Source organism: Electrona antarctica (assembly GCF_951216825.1).
Source record: "Electrona antarctica genome assembly, chromosome: 12".
Taxonomy (NCBI): Eukaryota; Metazoa; Chordata; class Actinopteri; order Myctophiformes; family Myctophidae; genus Electrona; species Electrona antarctica.
Genome location: NC_136793.1, coordinates 39,248,605 through 39,267,977, shown reverse-complemented (window position 1 = coordinate 39,267,977; position 19,373 = coordinate 39,248,605). Strand labels below are relative to the sequence as shown.

At 42.5% G+C, this 19,373-nt stretch overlaps 1 protein-coding gene across 1 annotated transcript in view; it reads left to right on the top strand.

Moving 5' to 3' along the window:
* htr7c (5-hydroxytryptamine (serotonin) receptor 7c) overlaps positions 1 to 18,966 on the top strand; it is a gene marked incomplete at both ends in the record, with an annotated part of 31,305 nt that extends 12,339 nt beyond the window's left edge. The window contains 2 exon segments of the mRNA XM_079516271.1: positions 18,205 to 18,932; positions 18,935 to 18,966. Of these exon segments, the coding sequence (XP_079372397.1) occupies positions 18,205 to 18,932; positions 18,935 to 18,966 (760 nt within the window).
* Positions 18,967 to 19,373: the final 407 nt, after the last annotated feature.

Genomic DNA, 19,373 nt, shown 5'->3' with positions numbered 1-19,373 from the left:
ATGCCTATTTTTGCCTGGCACTGTGTGTGTTGCTTCTGTCCCCTGCAGATGATGAGTGATGTGTCCCTAATGAGCAGCCAGCTTGAGGAGGTCTGGCTAGCCGATGCATGGCATTGCTAACCAGTCCTGGTTAGCCATGCCATGCTATAAAGGACAGACTCTGGCGAGGAAACACTGCTAGGTGTCTTTCCTCCAGTCGCCTACTTCTGTTATTTTCGTCATGTCTGCTTAGTTTAGTTAGTTTTATGTGTTGTTCTGCTTACCCCTATTATTTCACTCCCTTCAGGAAGGAGTGTTCGTTCTGTTTGTGTTTCGGTTGTAGTTTCGTCCCTGTTGTTCGTTAGGTCATCTGTTCATCATCATTCATTAATGTAAGTGTTCATTCATTCAGTGCTCACAGAGCCATTCTGTTATACCATTCGTTATGCACTTGAGCCACCTTGTATTTATTGTAATTTATTTGCCTCGAGTAGGCTATTAAAGAAATACTCTATGAGCAGTGTTGTTCTTTCATACATGTTATGGGCAGTAAACCCCTAGACTTCAGAACAGTCCGTAACAGTTGCGTTATGAGAGTAGCCTATACTTTTTAAACGTTCAGTCAGTTGACATTGCTTCTGTCAAAATAAGCGGATCTACCAGTCATCCGTTTCTATAGAAAGCCATAATTCGAGATTGTCAAAATGACATCAAATAATTGGCTCACACTTAAATTGTCTAGAGTGTTTACTGGCTTCTATGCCATGAGTTACACAGTGTAATTAAACGATAAACCTCTGTTCACCGTCATTGTCCCAATCGGGATTCTTAAACCCACTGCCCTTAAAATTCAGACCATAAAATAAACATAGGCCTACTGATACTCTCTATATACTACACTATATTATATAATCCAACCCAGGGTTGGCATCGTGGCTGTTCTGCAAATGTATGCTGGAGTGGACTGGTCCATACCCTTTTCAGTTGAAAATACATCATTTTTGTCATGATCATGTCGCACCACCAGAAACACGATTTCTTTTCAAAAGATATTTAGATTTGTATTATTGTGAGAACGATGGCTTCCATTATCACATTGCAAATTTTCAGGAATAAAGCCTGACATTTCTATTAGCTTGGATTCCCCATCGATGAGGGTTTCTGAAATGCCCACAGCCCTCCCATGAGACACAGACAGAGTAGAACAAAATGGTGGCATTTTATCATGAACATTAGTGAGGACCAATTATATGAAGGCAGGTTGAAAAGTGGTGAAGTGAAGTGGTCCTTTAAAGACCTACAGTACAGAGTGTTTTAAACCACAGCCACAATCCTGGATGATTACGTTTTACGTACTTAAGTCTTTGTACAAAAGCTGCATTTCCACCACAACAATGACAAACCTTATCACCCTAACGTAGATGTCTGCAGGAATGGGGATAAATAGCTCTACAAACACTAAAAAGGAATCAAATCTACCATAAGGTACCTGAATAAGTGTTACTGCAGGTTTGAGAGACAGAGCCTATAGTTCTTGTTTGCTTTCGCTGGTGCATTATGTCGTACACTCCGGGAGTCCAGACACAACCAGACACAGTGGTTTGTTGAGTGTGTCTCTACTCTCTATGCAGCCACATGCAGCCCATAAAATCAAACTAAGCAAACAAGAGCATAGTGATGTTGGCACACTTCCAAAATAGGCTCATCAAAGTGGCCATGGCATGGCAATTACTAAATACTGTAGACCTGCATGGTGAGTTTATTTGAAAATGAAGAAATTAGGAAATGCCTTGTTTGTAAACTACAAGGATGTCAATTCATATGAGAATTATCATCAGTTATCATTGCTTACAAACACTAATTCTGCAGATACTGATACAAATCAGTAGAGAAACACTGCAAGAGCTTCCACTTCTGTTATTCTATGCCTATTTAAGCTTTTGTATTGGCATATGAAACAAAGGGAGCTTTGTGCACTAAATCATAGTCAAGGAATATGATTTATATAAGACACACACAAAGCTAATTCACTATTTATTGTGTCTATTACTTACAGTTCAGGTTTAAGTTTGAAGCCCTTTACTGTGGGGTAATGTACTCAACTCCCCTGACCTTGGATGATGTGTTGATGGAGAGCGCTGCTTCCTCCAGGGGACCTGGTTTTAAGAGAGCATACTGTACTAGTATACTTCCAGGAAGGTGGCTAAGATCATGAATAGTTCATAGAGCAGACAGCTGCTTGTACTTCAAGGAAGATCATGAATCATTAAGGCAGTTCTTCCTCAACAGGATATATATTTTAGAGTAACCAATCATTTTTATCCCCTTTTTCCCCCCATTTAGTCGTTACACCAAAATGTTGTCGTTACTCCAATGATTTCCTCCCCACACACTTTTCTGTGTTGTCACTGCTGTTGTATCCTCCCACCGGGAGGACATAGGGACATAGAGACTGCATGGTCTTTACTTTTGTACTTCCCTGCGAAATACCTGCTGCCTAAACCAAGCGAGGGGTTAGTTAAGGTTGCCTTGTGTGCTTTGTGTATGTATACTCAATGGTAATGTAAATATGGTATATAGCACCCATTCAGGGATTTCTGCAGGGTAGGCTTCAACGCTTCAGGGTCCAGCATTCACAGCTTAGAACACGTAGAATTGTAGGAGTTTAGGCATTCCATTTAGTTTGACTCTGTTCCACAGATACATATAGTGAAATAGCCAAACTACACTACTGTGATCGGCTATTTTCATAATATTTGCCTCTTGTGTTTACCAGATTGGTAATAATAATGCATTATAAGCTAATTTATAATGCATTATAATGTGCTTATAAGGCATTATAACACTCGTTATGTTTGTAATCACAACAGCTTATAACCATGTTTATAAGGTATTATAAGTGCTGGTCATAATGCATTATTATGCTCAGTGGAACAGCACATTATAACTATCACAACTTAGGTGGCACATAGAGAAGTGCTATGTGTTATAATGCATTATAACCAATGTGTTTATTAAATGGAATAATGTCTTATAAACATTAATAATATGCTATAGCAGGACTTTGAGACCTTTCAGTAAAATGGCAACATTCTTTAATGGTTATTAACAGTTGTATCATTTTATAATACCCTATAGCATGACTTTATGACCTTTAAGTAAAGTGACAAAACTTTGTAACGGTTACTAGCAATTGTGTAAGACAAAAATCATACTGCATATGCACTGTTATACCAGGAAACTGAGGACCTCTGCATTGACTCAAGGGGATTCTGATCCTCCAAATCACTGGCACACACATCCTAGTCGCCTTCACATTTGCAGTGCCATAGCACTCGTACAGTACTTTGTGTTAGCAGGTCAAAGCGATTCCTCATCTCCACTCTGTATCTGGCTTGAAAGTAGCCATTCTTAATTGTATGTGAAATAGTCTGAGGGCTTGTGAAAACTCAACTAAAAATGGCTGGGGACTACTGAACTTCACTGGTGTTAAATGTTTACGCTCCGTTAGTGATCTGTGGCTGTGGTACTCATGCGAAGGGCTGGGTGCTTCATCAACTCTGATCACCTGAAGTGGCCTTTTCAAAGCAAAATTAATATAAGGCACCACTAGCACTTAAAAATGCACTGTAAGTAAGCCATAGATATATCTTATGGGATTTTGTTATGTATTTGTGTATCTTATCTGTTTTTGAGGGGCTACACCCTCCAACGTCTGGCTTTTGTGTGTGATGGCATGTGTGAGCCAAATCTATATGGACTTGTTGGTCTTATTCATGCCCCCCACCCCCGTTTAAGCATGCGCCGCATCACTACTAAATATTTCTGTGACCGCACCTCCCCTGTGACCGCACCTCCAGCCCCACGCTGTGAGACAGACAGACACACACACACACACACACACACACACACACAAAATGGTGCATTTATATAGCGCCTTTATCCAAGGCGCTTTACATAGATTGTGCATTACATTCACCCATTCATACACCGATTGCGGCGGAAGCCATGCAAGGTACCAACCAGCACATCGGGAGCAATTTGGGGTTCAGTGTCTTGCCCAAGGACACTTCGACATGTAGACAGGAGGAGCCGGGATTCGAACCGCCGACCCATGGATCATTGGACGACCTGCTCTACCTCCTGAGCCACAGTCGCCCCACACACACACACACACACACACACACACACACACACACACACACACACACACACACACACACACACACACACACACACACACACACACACACACACACACACACACACACACACACACACAATTCCATCCCCGTCCGCAACAACACAGACGGACAGTCACTTCTTCCTACCACCACCGAAAACTACAAAGCCATGCCAAAGCACAAAAAAACATCCCTCGGCTATCTTCACATCCACACGCCAAACAACAACGCTTGGCTAAAGCAACTGCCGTACAAGTTGGACCATCCATCGTGTTTCGATCGACAGCTACACATAACCAGTGCCACCAACGCCTGGACCCTGCAGCTGCTGCACTACAACACGCAACAGGACAATTCCCTCCCAATCAGTAATGTGATCTAATACATCGCATTACCCACACTGTACATCATTTGTTGTTCATAATATTCAGAACGGGTTAGGGCTAGTACCTTAAAATCCAGTATATTCTATATAGTTTAAATAATCAAACCAACAATGTAAATATTATATAGTTAATTTCTAGTCAGTACAATGTAAAATCTGCCATAAAATGTAGATCAAATGTTCTACATTGTCTAAACTAAATGCTCTGTGGGCAAACCTTCAATCACCATTCAGTCGCACATGCGTAGTTCACTCTTAATTGCAAGCGAATGGGGCTTCCGTGTGTCAATCAAAACAAAAGAAAAAGTGTGATAATGTCTTAACGCTAGAATACTAAGCTTAACTTTTGTCAAACCATCACTAAACATACATTGCATTGGGTATATTTACTCAATGTAATAGGCCTATATTAACCTTTGGTACACCCATTCCTGGTCCAGTGAAAAACAAACAACACAAAAAACACTATCACTAAACGCGGGGGTGAAATTCCCCGAACACCTGCCTGTAGAAAAAACAGCGATGTGGGCAGAGAAACAAACCTACCTTCACTCAGCATCATGAAGATACTGAAAAAGACCCACACACCTCAGACATCAGCAACATTATGAAAATCACAAAAATATAATTGTCCGGGTGAAAATCACCCAGGATTAGTGTTCATGGGTTAATTTTTGGTGTAGCACCACCTGGGGAGAAATCCATGAGCCGCCACTAAAAGGACACATTTCACCTCACACATCAAATGATGTCTGGAAACATGGGAGAGTGCTTGTAGGAATTGGGCAAGCTTGCTCTGCAAGCTTGAGTGGTATGTGGGCATGTGCACACCGAGCCAAGCTCTCAATGTCATTAGCCAGTGACCTGAGTGAGTGTTTCTCCTGGCAGCTTTTGCCTGTTACACAGCTCTGCATGAAGAGGTCTTGGCTCTAAACTCTTACCAAACCGTCTGTGCAGATCCTGCACCAGTGCATTATAGGCTCTCCTATCCACTGCAGCGACTGCACTGAGCATCAGCAAGCAAGATAGACCATCATTTGTGAGACACATATATAGCTAGCTGCAGGGCAGACCAACCGCCAAACAGTTCCAATTTGGAAAGCATCACAGTCAGCCTTATCAGAGTATTTCAGAATCTTCAGACAGTCACCATCACAAACCCACTTTGTATTATAATAATAACAACAACAACAACAACTGTACTCTGTCGAGTGCCTACTTGCTTGGCCTACTAGTGCGCAAGCAGAGCGTGCAAGTACTGGTATAACTGGCTCTCAATGGTGACGTAATAAAGATATGTTTCAGTGTCGGGTGGATTAAAGGAAATGCCTCTATGTATATACAGAGGCGTCTGGGAGAAATGCGAGGCCCTGTGCGATATGTTTTTTGAATTAATTAATTAATTAATGCCTTCACTTTCCTATTTGTTATAAATATTAAGTATCACATTTGCTTGACAGTTTGTGATCGATCAAAATTCAATTAGAAAATTGTGAAATCATGACACTGACTGACTGGACTGACAGAGAGACTGAAAGAGAGTGTGAGAGAGAGAGAGAGAGAGAGAGAGAGAGGTCGTCGGTCCATGCGTGACTAATTATTTGAAATAAAACCTTTTTTGTCCACACACAGTCCTACATGACATGACAGCATACCTTTTCACTCCACTCGAGTGACGAGTCGTTTTGTTTGTGAGCGGGAGCGGTTGTGCACTCAACTAGCCTGGCTACATGTGTTCAACTTGTTTTTGCTTAGTTTCCATTGGGCCCCACGACCGGACGGCCGGGCGTTGCTTAACGGTAGGATGAATAAGTGAATAAGCCGGTTGGGAGGAGGAGGCGACGCGCGGCCGTCGGAGGGGGGGGGGGGGGGTTGGGTGGGGGCTCCAAACCGACCGCAGCTTAAATAGGTGAAAAATCAACTGCGACGGAACGGGCTGCGATGCGATTATTGTTTCTTTCAAAAAAAAACAACACACTGCCTAGCGCATGCGCGAGGCCCTGTGTGGCGGCACCATTCGCACTACCCAAAAGTGATGAAGATATGTACCAATGCCAGGGTGTAACTGGTATAACTGGCTCTCAATGGTGACGTAATAAGGATTTGTTTCAGTGTCGGGTAGATTAAAGGAAATGCCTCTTTGTATATATGTATATGTAACTAGAAAGGTCGCAATTAAAAAAAAAATGCAAGTGTGGTTGCCACAGTCGCTTACATAGGCCCCTCCCACTAACGTTGCTAGCCAATTACAATTTCAAGTCACACCTGTGATCATATGTAAGTAATTCGGAGGGGATTTATGCCCCCAAAATCATGTTTTTGCAACAAACGGTTACATTTTTCGCATTTGCGGCGCCCCCTATGGATGAAAATGGAATTGCTTTTGGAACTTGGTTGATTGAACCACCCGGGACATGTGATTTAAATTTGGGATGGATTGGACATTCCGTTCGTGATTTGTGGAATTTTTGGTCAAATAGGCCCCTCCGACTAACTTCGGAAGCTGATTACGGCCGAACGATACGCACTAACAAAATTCCGCCTGTGGCGTTTTCATCGGAAAGGTCCAGAGATCATGTGTACCGATTTTGTGTACCGACAAAATCTGTAGGAGGAGGAGCAAAAAGTGTGTTTTGGAGAAAATTCAAAATGGCAGAAAATCTATCATGACGCATATAGGCGTGGCCTATATGGGTAGATGCGTCATGACCCAAGGAATCCAGGGAAAAAATTATTCGACCGATAACATTATAAGTTAATTCATTTTATTAATTATTATGAACCTACCCTCCAAGTTTTGTAACTATACAATGGTGACGTAATAAAGATATGTTTCAGTGTTGGTATAATTTGTAAGTTGTTTAGCGGTATACTGTGGTTACTTGGGTCGTTTGATGCGTATGTCCCGTAGCAGCATATGACGTGATGAAGATATGACGTGATTAAAGGACATGCCTGTATATGTAATTTGTGAGTTGATTATTGGTATACTGTGGTTACTCGGGTCGTTTGATGCGTATGTCCCGTGGCAGCGTATGACGTAATAATTACTTGTGCTTGATATGGCAGTGGTGTCAGATTACATACACATAGGGGCATTACCTTTAGTCCACCAGACACTGAAACATAACATCATTACGTCACCATCGAAAACCAATTATACCCTGGCATTGGTACATATCTTCATCACGTCATATGCTGGTACGGGACATGCTGCTACGGGACATACGCATCGTAGCACCTGACGAAAAACATTACTTAAGTTATTTTAGAGACTGGGAAATAACCTCTTGTTTTCAAACAACATGACATATCTGCCCATAAACACAATCAAACATCCTCGCACTTTGTTCAGAAAGAGTAGTCTTTCTCACGCGCTCTCCCTCTCTCTCCCTCTACTCTCTCTTATTACATAAGTAATAATATAATACCAGGCTGTCAATGAGCAATGGCATCACCTTTTGTAGTTCTTCAAAAGTTTGAACAGGTCAAGACAGGTCAGTCGAATCTGTCGGCCCAAACTCTTTTAGGGGAAAACCAAGTGCTGGTGGCAGCTTTTTTCAAATGATGTTCTTGTTTGGAATTGGACTTATATCTGAAAGCAGTAATAATGCTATCTTGCCCCGTTCTATGTGATTGATTGATTCTGCAGTGAGCTTGTCACCCACTCTACCCTCCGTTCAGTGGGAGTTAAGCCTAAAGGAAAGGGCTAAAAATGCTGACATGGTTTCTAAATGGGGTTTGGTAGTGTGGCATAAATAATTTTACGTGTTTGGCACGATGAAGACTTGGTTCATTATTCATCTGACTAGAATGAGAAAAAGGCAATAGCAGTTTCACCAGGCAGCAGGATAATGGGCTTCCATAATGGAAGCAAGAGATACTATATATACACTGTACAGTGTACACAACGCTCAGATGACATTGGAGATTAGCATTGTGCTGAATGTTTAACATATCTATCCACATGCTGTTAATATTCTAGTCCTATTGCTGATCTCAAATCTAGACTGACTTAACACTAAGTTAAGTAAAAGTGTGTGTACAGTAGGTTATAATAGTTTTGCGTTTTTCATCATTTCATTTTGACCTTTTGTTATCGATTTCAGTTTAGTTTGGATTCCTTTTTTAAAGTGGGTTTTCGATTTATTTTTTCAAAAGACTTCTTTTTTTATAGTTGCAAAGTACTTTGTGTTAAGGTGCACTGTACTGCTTTTGCTGTCTTGTATGTGCATTACAGGAATGGTAAAATGATAAAATCATGATTATCCACCTTGTCAGACGAGTGCGATTCGAGATGAATTGAGTCTACCTGTCACATGTGCAATAAAAGTACAGTATGACCTACAGTATTGGCATACAGCCAATGTATGCCGTTGCAATGGTCAGGGTATGTTCTTGCCATTCTATTTTTAATTTGTATTATTATTTTTTGTAATCCAAAAATACAATACTCAAGTAAAGTGCAGAAAAAAGGAAATACTTTGTTACCGGTGCAGGTGACCATTATCCGGTCCGGATTAACAATGGAATTTGTTAATCCGTTTACTGCATGAATTTGTTTACTGCATTTAAGCACCACGACCCGCAGCTTGCAGGGCCCTGTGCGAGAGACTATTTCAAATAGGTACAGCCGTTGCTTCTGACGAAACCGTATTCATAGTCAGTGTCACTGATTTCAATGTAATGCAACACAGGGACCCCGCTAATGTTTATTGGTCGTCCAACAGTATCTAAACCACTCGGTGGGAGCCTGGGAGGAGACTCGAAAATAGCAGATCCAGTCGGGGAGGCGTGTGTCGGGGAGTAGCGGCGATTGTGCTGGCAGTGGCCACATGCGCGGCAGCATTATTATTATTATTATTACGACATCCCATTATTACGACGTCCTGTTGGTCCGACTCTTATAACCCTAACCTCACACTAACTAACCTAATGGTCGGAATAATGGGATGTGGGAATTATGAGTGGACCCCGCAGTGAAGATAGCTTTTCAATGCGATTTAAACCATTTCAATTCGTCAAGCTTGTTGGGGTTATACACATCAGAATATGGTACATTTGTCACTCGATATGTCCTATTATACTGTACAAGCATTACACTCTCGACTTCAACCATTTTCAACCTATCTTCGAATAATTGGTCCTAACTAAATGCTCATTAATATGGCACCATTTTTGTCTACCCCGTCTGTGTCTCAGAGGAAGGCTGTGGACAGTTCAGATTTCTTTTTTCATGAGCATTACTGAAGACCAATTATATGAAGGTTGAAAATGGGTGAAGTTGTCCTTTATGACCAGCCCTTATTTTACAAGCTACTACATCTTATCTTCAGTGTTGTAGTATCATTGTACACTTTGTTTGCTCACCTGCAGTTGTACTCTTTATCATATCTCAGCTCGTTATAGAGACAAACTGTGGAAATGGAGCCAACAGACATGTCAAGACATGCACAGATAAAGAGAAAAATATTATTGTTGAGGGGGCGCTAGCCCCTCCTATATTCAGCTATGTCCTAACACAAACATTAAATGCCATTGACAATGAATGGAGAATTTACGTCATATGTGTCTGAGCAAATCGGCTATTTTTGTCCTAACACAAACATTAAAAGCCATTGACAATGAATGGAGAATTTACATCATAAGCAAATCGGTATTTTTGTGAAATTCCCATTGACAATGTAGAGAATTTAGGTCAATTATGTGTCTGAGCAAATCGACATGTTACGTCATGATGATGTACGATGATAAGAGCGCCCCTCACTTCACATGGGTGTGATTTGTAAAGGGATAATATTGCATTGAAATTGCCTTTGTGATGGATATTCATGTCATACAGATAAACTATTGAAGAACAGCAACATCAATTCCTGTCCTTGGGCTATTATTCAGATCTCTATCTCTATCAATGTCAGGCTTGGAATCTATTCAATTTAAATTCTACTCCTCTTTGTAACCATTGCTGAAGCATGGACTGGGTGAATCAATTTCTTACTGCACGCTCTTGGGGATGCACTAGAATGCGGTCATTTCAGGTGACTGTTGACTGTTGCCAGTTTTGGAAGATCTGACCCCATGGAGTAAAACTAGAACGTCTGTTGCCAGTAGGTGGCATTATATGATTTTGCAAGTAGGAGGTATATGACTTTAACTCACTGTTAATCACTTGCTCGCTCACATTGCTATACTGTATATTAGCTGGTGCATGTTTACGTATCAGAGAGAGAGTAGAGGGAGAGAGAGGGAGAGTGCGTGAGAAAGACTAGTCCTTCTGAACAAAGTGCGAGGATGTTTGATTGTGTTTATGGGCAGATATGTCATGTTGTTTGAAAACAAAAGGTTATTTCCCAGTCTCTAAAATAACTTAAAAAATAATAGATAGATAGAGAAAACGGGGGGGAACAACACGATGACGTCCCAACCAGAAATGACATAGAATGTTGCGCAACAGACGCTCCCAGCCTATCAATAAATCTCCGTCCTTTTATTAATCTACGTCCTGGGCGACGAGCGTTACTGGTAGGACTGAGAACTCCGTCCTTGCCGCTCGGGGTGTTAATGACATAGTAAAATGTTGAAAATGAGTGGTATTCCCCTTTAACATGTCAGGTACGATGCGATACAAAATCACATCCAAACCTCGGATGGATGATGATCACAGACAGACACACATTTTTCAGAGATAACAGCCAAAGAAGATCCTACTTTGAATGGGACCCTATGGGACGTGCGGGTAAGCAAGGTGTTGCCTAGCAACCGGGCCAATATTTGATATAAAGCTTTATGTACGAGATATCTCGTACTTAGCAGACAACGGGTGTAGAGGGAAAGTACGAGAAACCTCGTACTTGGCATAGAAAGAGTTTTAATGTATTTGTAACTGAATTTTGTGCCATAACTAGACTTTAGAAGACTTCACTATGAGTTTATTCCTGCAGGCTGTTATCTTTTAAGTTGCTACATGAAAGGGCAGTAAAGGACAACAGAGGTGGGAGGAAAATGCAGTCCCACACACTGGTCTTTATTTCAAATGGCACGGATAAATGACTCAATATACAACTCCTCCTCCTCTTCACAGCACAAAACATTGAACGCATTGTTCCAAGCAGCTACTATTGTCCATAGCAGCTGACGGTTCCCTGCAAAACTGGACAAACTTGAGTCAGGTGAACCTGCCTAGGGTCTCCATGGTAACTACATTTTTCAAACAGTCTTCATTGATTTAAAGGTCATATATAAACCTGGGAGAGATGGAGAGGCAGAATGTTCCTTTTGAATCTTTTATTGGCCACCCATAACTGGAAAAGCTATAAAAAAAAACAATACAAAACTAAAACAAAATACACACATACATGGATGCACCTGGGACGTATCCTCAGTGATGTATCCCGAGGATACGTCATTCTCACCTAGAGTAGGCTACTACTGATAGTGGGCAAATGTAATATTTATGTGGACAAACTGGACATGAATGTTTAATGTTGCACCATGTTTACTTAATTACTGGACTCCAATCGACAAGCACACATAGTAGTAGCCTAACCCTAATCCTGTAGCTGTAAATTCCCATAGTAATTATTGATATATAGTGTTTGTTCAGTAGTGTCAGGGGCCTCCCCGCTCTCCAGGACTTTAGTAAACAGAAATTACATTTTCAGGCCAGGATACCAATAGACCTTTCCACACTTCAATGCATTACAATGAGGAGTTCCAGTTCAATCTTGTTATGAAGTGAAAATATGGCGCTATAGAATCACAGGGCCCTATTTTCACCATAGTGCTAAACCCCTTATCCCTAAACTTCTTTGCCTTTTTTTTTTACTATTTCGAAAAACATATTCAAATTGTTCAACTGATCTACAAGCTCAACAAGTTGTGAGCTTGTAGATTGGCTGAAAAATGTTTTTCAAAGTAGTAAAAAAGGAAAGGAAGTTTAGGTATAAGGGGTTTAGCACTGACGAAAATAGGGCCCACAGTGCTCACTGCTTACTGACAGAGCAGCTGTAGAGTAGAGTGCTATTATGCCCGATGTATACTTTGGTGGTGTGCGACTCCTTCGTACGACAAAGTATAAATCTGGCTTTAGAGCCACCATCGTTCTAGCACCCATAGGACCTGTCATCGTTATCAATGATTCTGAGTTTTAAACGGTAAGGCAGCTGGTAGCTTCTGTTTCTGAGGTCATAAAACAGTCATACTCTGGACTACTTTACAACCACTAAGATGAAGTAAACGAGAAACCATAAAGATCTACTACTTTAGGATGACATTGTCAAGGGGACCAGGACCAGCAAGGTTTCTACAGTGTAGGCGCAGGGGTGCACTTGAGGTGCATGGGCCACAGTACACCACTGCAGTGTTTCCTGCAGGAAAAAGCTTTGGCATGGTGCTGGGTACGGGAGGGGAAACCTTCTGGCGCGCTGCCTTTCTGCGCCAGAAGGATACCCATTAATTTCGCTATGAATGGGTATTTACATCCACATGCATGCAGCTCCACTCAGCTCTACTCAGAGTATGTGTCTGCAGCAGCATGTGTGCGTGCGTGCATTTCTGTGCGTGCGTGCGTTAGGCATGTAACCATTCACTCAACTCACGATACGATTCGTATCACGATATGAGGTTCACAATACGATTTTTCACGATATTTAAAAATATAAATATTTTCCAGAAAATTACTGTTTTTTTAATTTTATATAATTTATCTCCCCCCAAGCTTTTTCACATTTTTTATTTAACTACATTGCAAAAGAAGTAGCCAGTAGACAGTGCAGAAACATAACCATCATCACCTGGGCAGTCACAGACGCATCTAACAGACTGCTTGCAAGTTTGCAACATGGCTCTTAAAAAGGAAACGCATACTGTCTAACAATGCTGCTGCTCTCTCCCTCTCCCCCTCCCGCACCGCTGATGGCCCAAAGACGCTCTCTCCAGCTTTGGAATACGGTCATTGATTGATGATCGTTAACGTCTATTGAGACTAAGCATGTAACGATACACTCAACTCACGAGTCACGACACGATTTTTCATGATATTTTAAACACTAAATTATTTTCCAGACAAATTACCAATTTCTTTTTTAATTTTTAATTTTTTTAAATCTTCCCCCAAAGCTTTTTTCACCATTTTTATGTAAAATGACTTAATTTCTGTGCAACAACTGTAAACATGAACATAAACAACTTGTTCAGAACCTAGCTCGAGTGAACGTAGTGAATGTAAAAAAAAGCTTTCTTTGATGGCATCTTAGGATAGATGTAGACCTATTTGACAGTGCAGAAACATAATTGCCTTCCTTGATGTATTAATGAGCATCAACGGCACAGTCACAGACACACACAGCTCCCCTCTGCAGGCCTCTACTACTGAAAGTGACTGCATGGAGTCTGTCTCATTTCTCTCCAAAAGCACTTGAATATGATGGAATATGATTAAAGCTCACATTTCATATCACACACACCATGATTCACTAGCCCCCCTACTATACAAATATAGTGCAGCTCTTATGACAAGCATGGCGCGATTTAATTCAAGCATGGTGTGACGCCATGCCAATAACATTGTGCAGGAAACCCTGCACTGTGTAGGCGTATGTTTTGACTTTACATACTGTACTGTTACATGATGTTCTGTCCTCATGCTCCGTCACTGTGTTCTTTCATGTTCTGTCCTCATGTTGCTACTGTCTTGATGTTCTGTCCTGAGGTTCCTGATACTTTGCGAGTTTGCGCACACTGCTGTGCCAGCCTCTGTGTGTGTGTGTGTGTGTGTGTGTGTGTGTGCGTGTGTGTCAGGCCCAGATTAAGCAACAGGCTTTGCTGCAGCACAGGGGACCAACCTTGGGGAGGCACCATGGCGGGGAGAAAGTGAAAGAAAGTGCTGGTGAAAGCGACAATTTTCCGCGCGGCCCAAACCCCCCACACCCCCACCCCACCCCGACAAGTCTGCGCAAATAAAATAAAAAGCTAAATCAAACATAATTTCAGAGATTGGTGTGACATGTCCTTAAAACTGTTTTGTTGCAAGGAGTTGCAAGGAGTTTGGTGCGGTTAGGGGAACCTAGGGCCTAAACTAGCTATAATGACTGACATGACCTCTATTATGACAATCCCAATAGAATAGAAATGAGTGGAATATTATGGTCTTCTATTGGTCAGTAGCCACTACTGGTAGCACAGAACAACACCAGATGTGAGTGTGTGAAACTGTGTGGGTGTGTGAAGCACCCAATTTAAAAAAATAACAAAAGTAACAAGTTTGTTCAGCCAAGATAACCCGCATAAATTGAAGGGAAAAATAAATCTTCAATTTACTGTATGTGGAGCTCAGATATAGCCTACTCTCTGTCACATTACTGTTAATGCTCTGGCCTGACAGAATTAATAATACCTAATAAGATCTTATGCCGATTCCACGGTGGCGGTGGGCGGCAGTGGCTCAAGGGGTAGAGTGGCTGGATGGTAACCGTGAGGTTGGTGCCTTGCATGGTTTCCGCTGCCATCGGTGTATGAATGTGTGTGTGAATGGGTGAATGAAATGCACAATCTCTGTAAAGCGCCTTGGATAAAGGCGCTATACAAATGCACCATTTTCTACCATTTACCACAAAATTAATGCCTTCTAAATCAGTAGTTCTCAAACGAGAACTATTTTTCAAATATATTAGACCTGCTATTTTGGAAAAATCTTGAAAATGTGTGCAAATCTTTGAATATATATTTAAAGCGAACATTTGTAACTCAAATCTTTGCTTCTGGGGGTCCCTGGCCAGGTCGGCAGCCAAATACATAATTTTGACAATCAAATGGTCTGCATTTATATAGTACCTTTAAAGCGTCTTGCAATATGTATTACATTCACCCATTCACTCACCAAACAGCAGAGGCCACCATGCAAGGCACAAACTTGCTCGTCATCACTTTGATGAATTAACCACTGATTTAACTACTTAAAAAAAAACTGGTCCATGCCTTCTTCTCTAGGCTACTGCAATGCACTACTCATTGGGATCCGTAGCAAGAGCCTCCAGAGGCTTCAGTTGGCTACACTCAAAACATCGTTGAGAGCAGGGCAGGAATTTCAGGGAGGCCACAAAGCCCATGGTTGTCGTTGCCCCTCAGTTTGGCCCTGTGGCTCTGAAAGAAAAGGCATGCCCTGAGGCCACAGTGTCCTTGTTGCGCCAGCTGACTGTACCACTTTCTCCTGTCTCGTTCTTGTCAATGTGTAGACATGCAGTGTCTTTTCTTGAGATTCAGAATTCTTAACTCCCCTGAGTCTCCAACTTTAAGCCAATTCAGTGACTTTGGTTGGTGCAGGGCAGAGCATGGATCAGATTGATTGGTGCAGGGCAGAGCATGGATCAGATTGATTGGTGCAGGGCAGAGCATGGATCAGATTGATTGGTGCAGGGCAGAGCATGGATCAGATTGATTGGTGCAGGGCAGAGCATGGATCAGATTGATTGGTGCAGGGCAGAGCATGGATCAGATTGATTGGTGCAGGGCAGATCATGGATCAGATTGATTGGTGCAGGGCAGAGCATGGATCAGATTGATTGGTGCAGGGCAGAGCATGGATCAGATTGATTGGTGCAGGGCAGAGCATGGATCAGATTGATTGGTGCAGGGCAGAGCATGGATCAGATTGATTGGTGCAGGGCAGAGCATGGATCAGAATGATTGGTGCAGGGCAGAGCATGGATCAGATTGATTGGTGCAGATAGTTACATATAACATTTTAAATCATCCTCAACTCAATGGACTAAAATCTTGTTTTATTTGATGGCCTTCCTGCCCTGGCATATGGCCCTTTGTGCCCTCAAAACATGGACCAAAGGCCAAGTGGCCTTTGCCCCTAAAATGACAAAATTCAAGGCTGGGAGTGTGAAAATACGACCACATCACACCCATCCTTCACTTCACTCTCTCCCCATCTCAGTCAGGACCGAATTCATAATCTTCCTTCTGAAACAAAATCAGTGCATCCACAGCAATGCTCCCCCTAGGTCAAAGAAATCCTCACCCCAAAAAAGAAAAAACGTAAACTCGCAACCTCTGCTCTACGATACAAAACATCTTAGAACCAAGCTCTGCACAATGGGCAACCAAGCCTTCTGCTCTGCTGTCTGTGGAATGTCCTCTCCGACCACTTGAGAGCTCCACAGTCTACTTATTGCTTTTAAAAATGGACTAAAAACCTATAAAACCTTTTCTTAGTTTTAAGTATTTTTTTCTATGCATTGATTATACTTAGTTTTCTTTCTTTTCAAAATCTTTTTATTTCCGTTTTATAACAGTCACAGGTTCATAGTCACAGGTTCATAGAAAAAATAAAAATAAAATATCAGATTTAGTATCAGTGACTGAGGTAAACAAACGTAGCCTACTGTATGAATCAAAGAGATCGTGGGCAGACATGATGAATGAAAAGACTTATTGTGCAAAACATGCCCCTTCAAGAAAAAAGAAAAACATTTTCTCCCCTTCAAGTCCCAATTTAGTATAGCCAATTCCCAATTCCCCAGCCTCTCTACAAGTACTCCATCTCTGCTAACCCCCACAATCAGTCATTGGGAGGGTGAAGAAAGCCTCGGGTCTCCTCCGATACCCGAGCCATCAAGCCAACATCTTCTTTACACCCGACAGTGAAAGGTCTCACTAGGGGGGCGTAACGCATGTGGAGGTACACGCTATCCCCCCCACCTCCTCCCTCCCCTGAACAGGCGCCCTGACCACTTGTGGGGATCATCAATGCAGCGACAAAGATGAGCCCTCCCCATTCAGCTTCCCACCCGCGAACACGGACAATTGTGTTCGTTGGAGCGCCCGGCCAAGCCGTATGCACCATGAAGGCTAAGCTCCATGGTGGTGGGCAGGAACTTTAACCTGCACCACCCGGACGCCCCGATAGTGGTCCCAACCAAGTCCCAACAGAGCAGACAGCTTACAGCCACCCCCCCACAAATATAGTGCCTCTAGAAAATTTGGGACAAAATGAAATGGTATCAAGTAAATAGAAAGATGAATAATAAAAAAAAAAAAGGTATATAAATATAAATATAGGTTAATGTAAATATCCAAGTGCATACAAACATCCGCTTGTGTAGTAATATCAACAATGGAAATAATCAGTGTCATCACCAACCATCACAGCTCTAATATTGAAAGTAATAAAATAAAAGTGGTCAAGTATTAGTATGAAATACAGTTCTTGTGGCGTTTCATCATCAATGACATATGTGACAATGTCATAGTTTCAAGTGTGGCATACCTCGACGGAGAAAAATAATACTGTCTGTGAATCAGTCCTGTCAGAGTAAGTGACCACCAGACCAAAGAGGGCGCTGATTATACTTAGTTTTGAATCTTCTTTTTTAGCCCTAGTACAGTAGATGTATTTACCTGTGTTGTTATTGAGGGGCGCTAGCCCCTGCTATGCCCAGCTTTGGGTGTCTGTGCGTGTGTATACCACGGAAATGATTTGATTGGCTGAGCACGGAATGTGATGTATGATGTACCCTCACTTCACAAAAGTGTGATTTTTATGACTAGTGATGCTAGGGGTCAAGTTTCTAATCATTATCTTATACAAAGTTATCGTCACTTTACATTACATTCTGTGCCAATTCATTCTTGTACTCTTCTCTCCCCCAGGTACCTGGGGATTACGCGGCCACTCACCTACCCAGCCCGTCAGAATGGTCAGCTAATGGCCAAGATGATCCTTGGCGTGTGGCTGGTGTCTGCCTCCATCACCTTGCCTCCGTTCTGTGGCTGGGCCAAGAACGTGCATACGGCCGGCGTGTGCCTGATCAGCCAGGATTTTGGCTATACCATATACTCCACAGCTGTAGCCTTCTACATCCCTATGCTGGTCATGCTGGTGATGTATTACAAGATCTTCCGGGCAGCGCGCAAAAGCGGCGCCAAACATCGCTTCACTGACCTGGCACGTCGGCAGCGATACAAGCGAGCGGAGATGACAGTGATGGCGGTTGCTGCCAGTGAGGTACTGCGCATGCAGGGCCTGAAGCCCAGTGGAGTTGGGGTGCCTGAGGAATGTGCCACCTTATCACGCCTACTGGGCCGGGAGCGACGCAACATTTCAATTTTCAAGCGGGAGCAGAAGGCGGCGACCACGCTGGGGGTGATCGTGGGGGTCTTCACTGTGTGTTGGTTGCCATTTTTCATCCTGACCACAGCCAGGCCTTTTATCTGTGGTGTCGAGTGCAGCTGCATGCCTATCTGGCTGGAGCGCATATTGCTGTGGCTGGGTTATGCCAATTCACTCATGAACCCCTTCATCTACGCCTTCTTCAACCGTGACCTGCGCTCCACATACCGGGACCTGCTCCGTTGTCGTTATCGCAACATCAACCGTCAACAGTGGGTGTGCACAAAGCCCTGAAAGTGTGATGAGCAGAAGCTCCTGTGTCATTATTTTGTTACAGATGATTTTGATGGCAATTCAGTCAGCATTGAAACATTAGTTTTGGAAGGGACACTGGGACATCTTTGAAGTTGGATTCAAACCCTTGATGGTAAGACCAGGACTGTTCCAGTGTGGTATACAGTACACACACATACGCTGTTCCTCCATTATGTATAATTACAGCTTAAATGGCAGCCAGCTGTGCACGATGGGTTTGTAGATGGTAAATGGACTGCATATACTGCCTTTCTAGTCCTTCAGAGTGATTTACATTGTATTTGTATGCACCCTTTTACACGCCAGCGGTGGAGGAGACCATGCAAGGCTTTAGGTTAAGTGTCTTACTCAAGGACACTTCGACACGCAGCTAGAAGGAGCTGGGGATCAAACA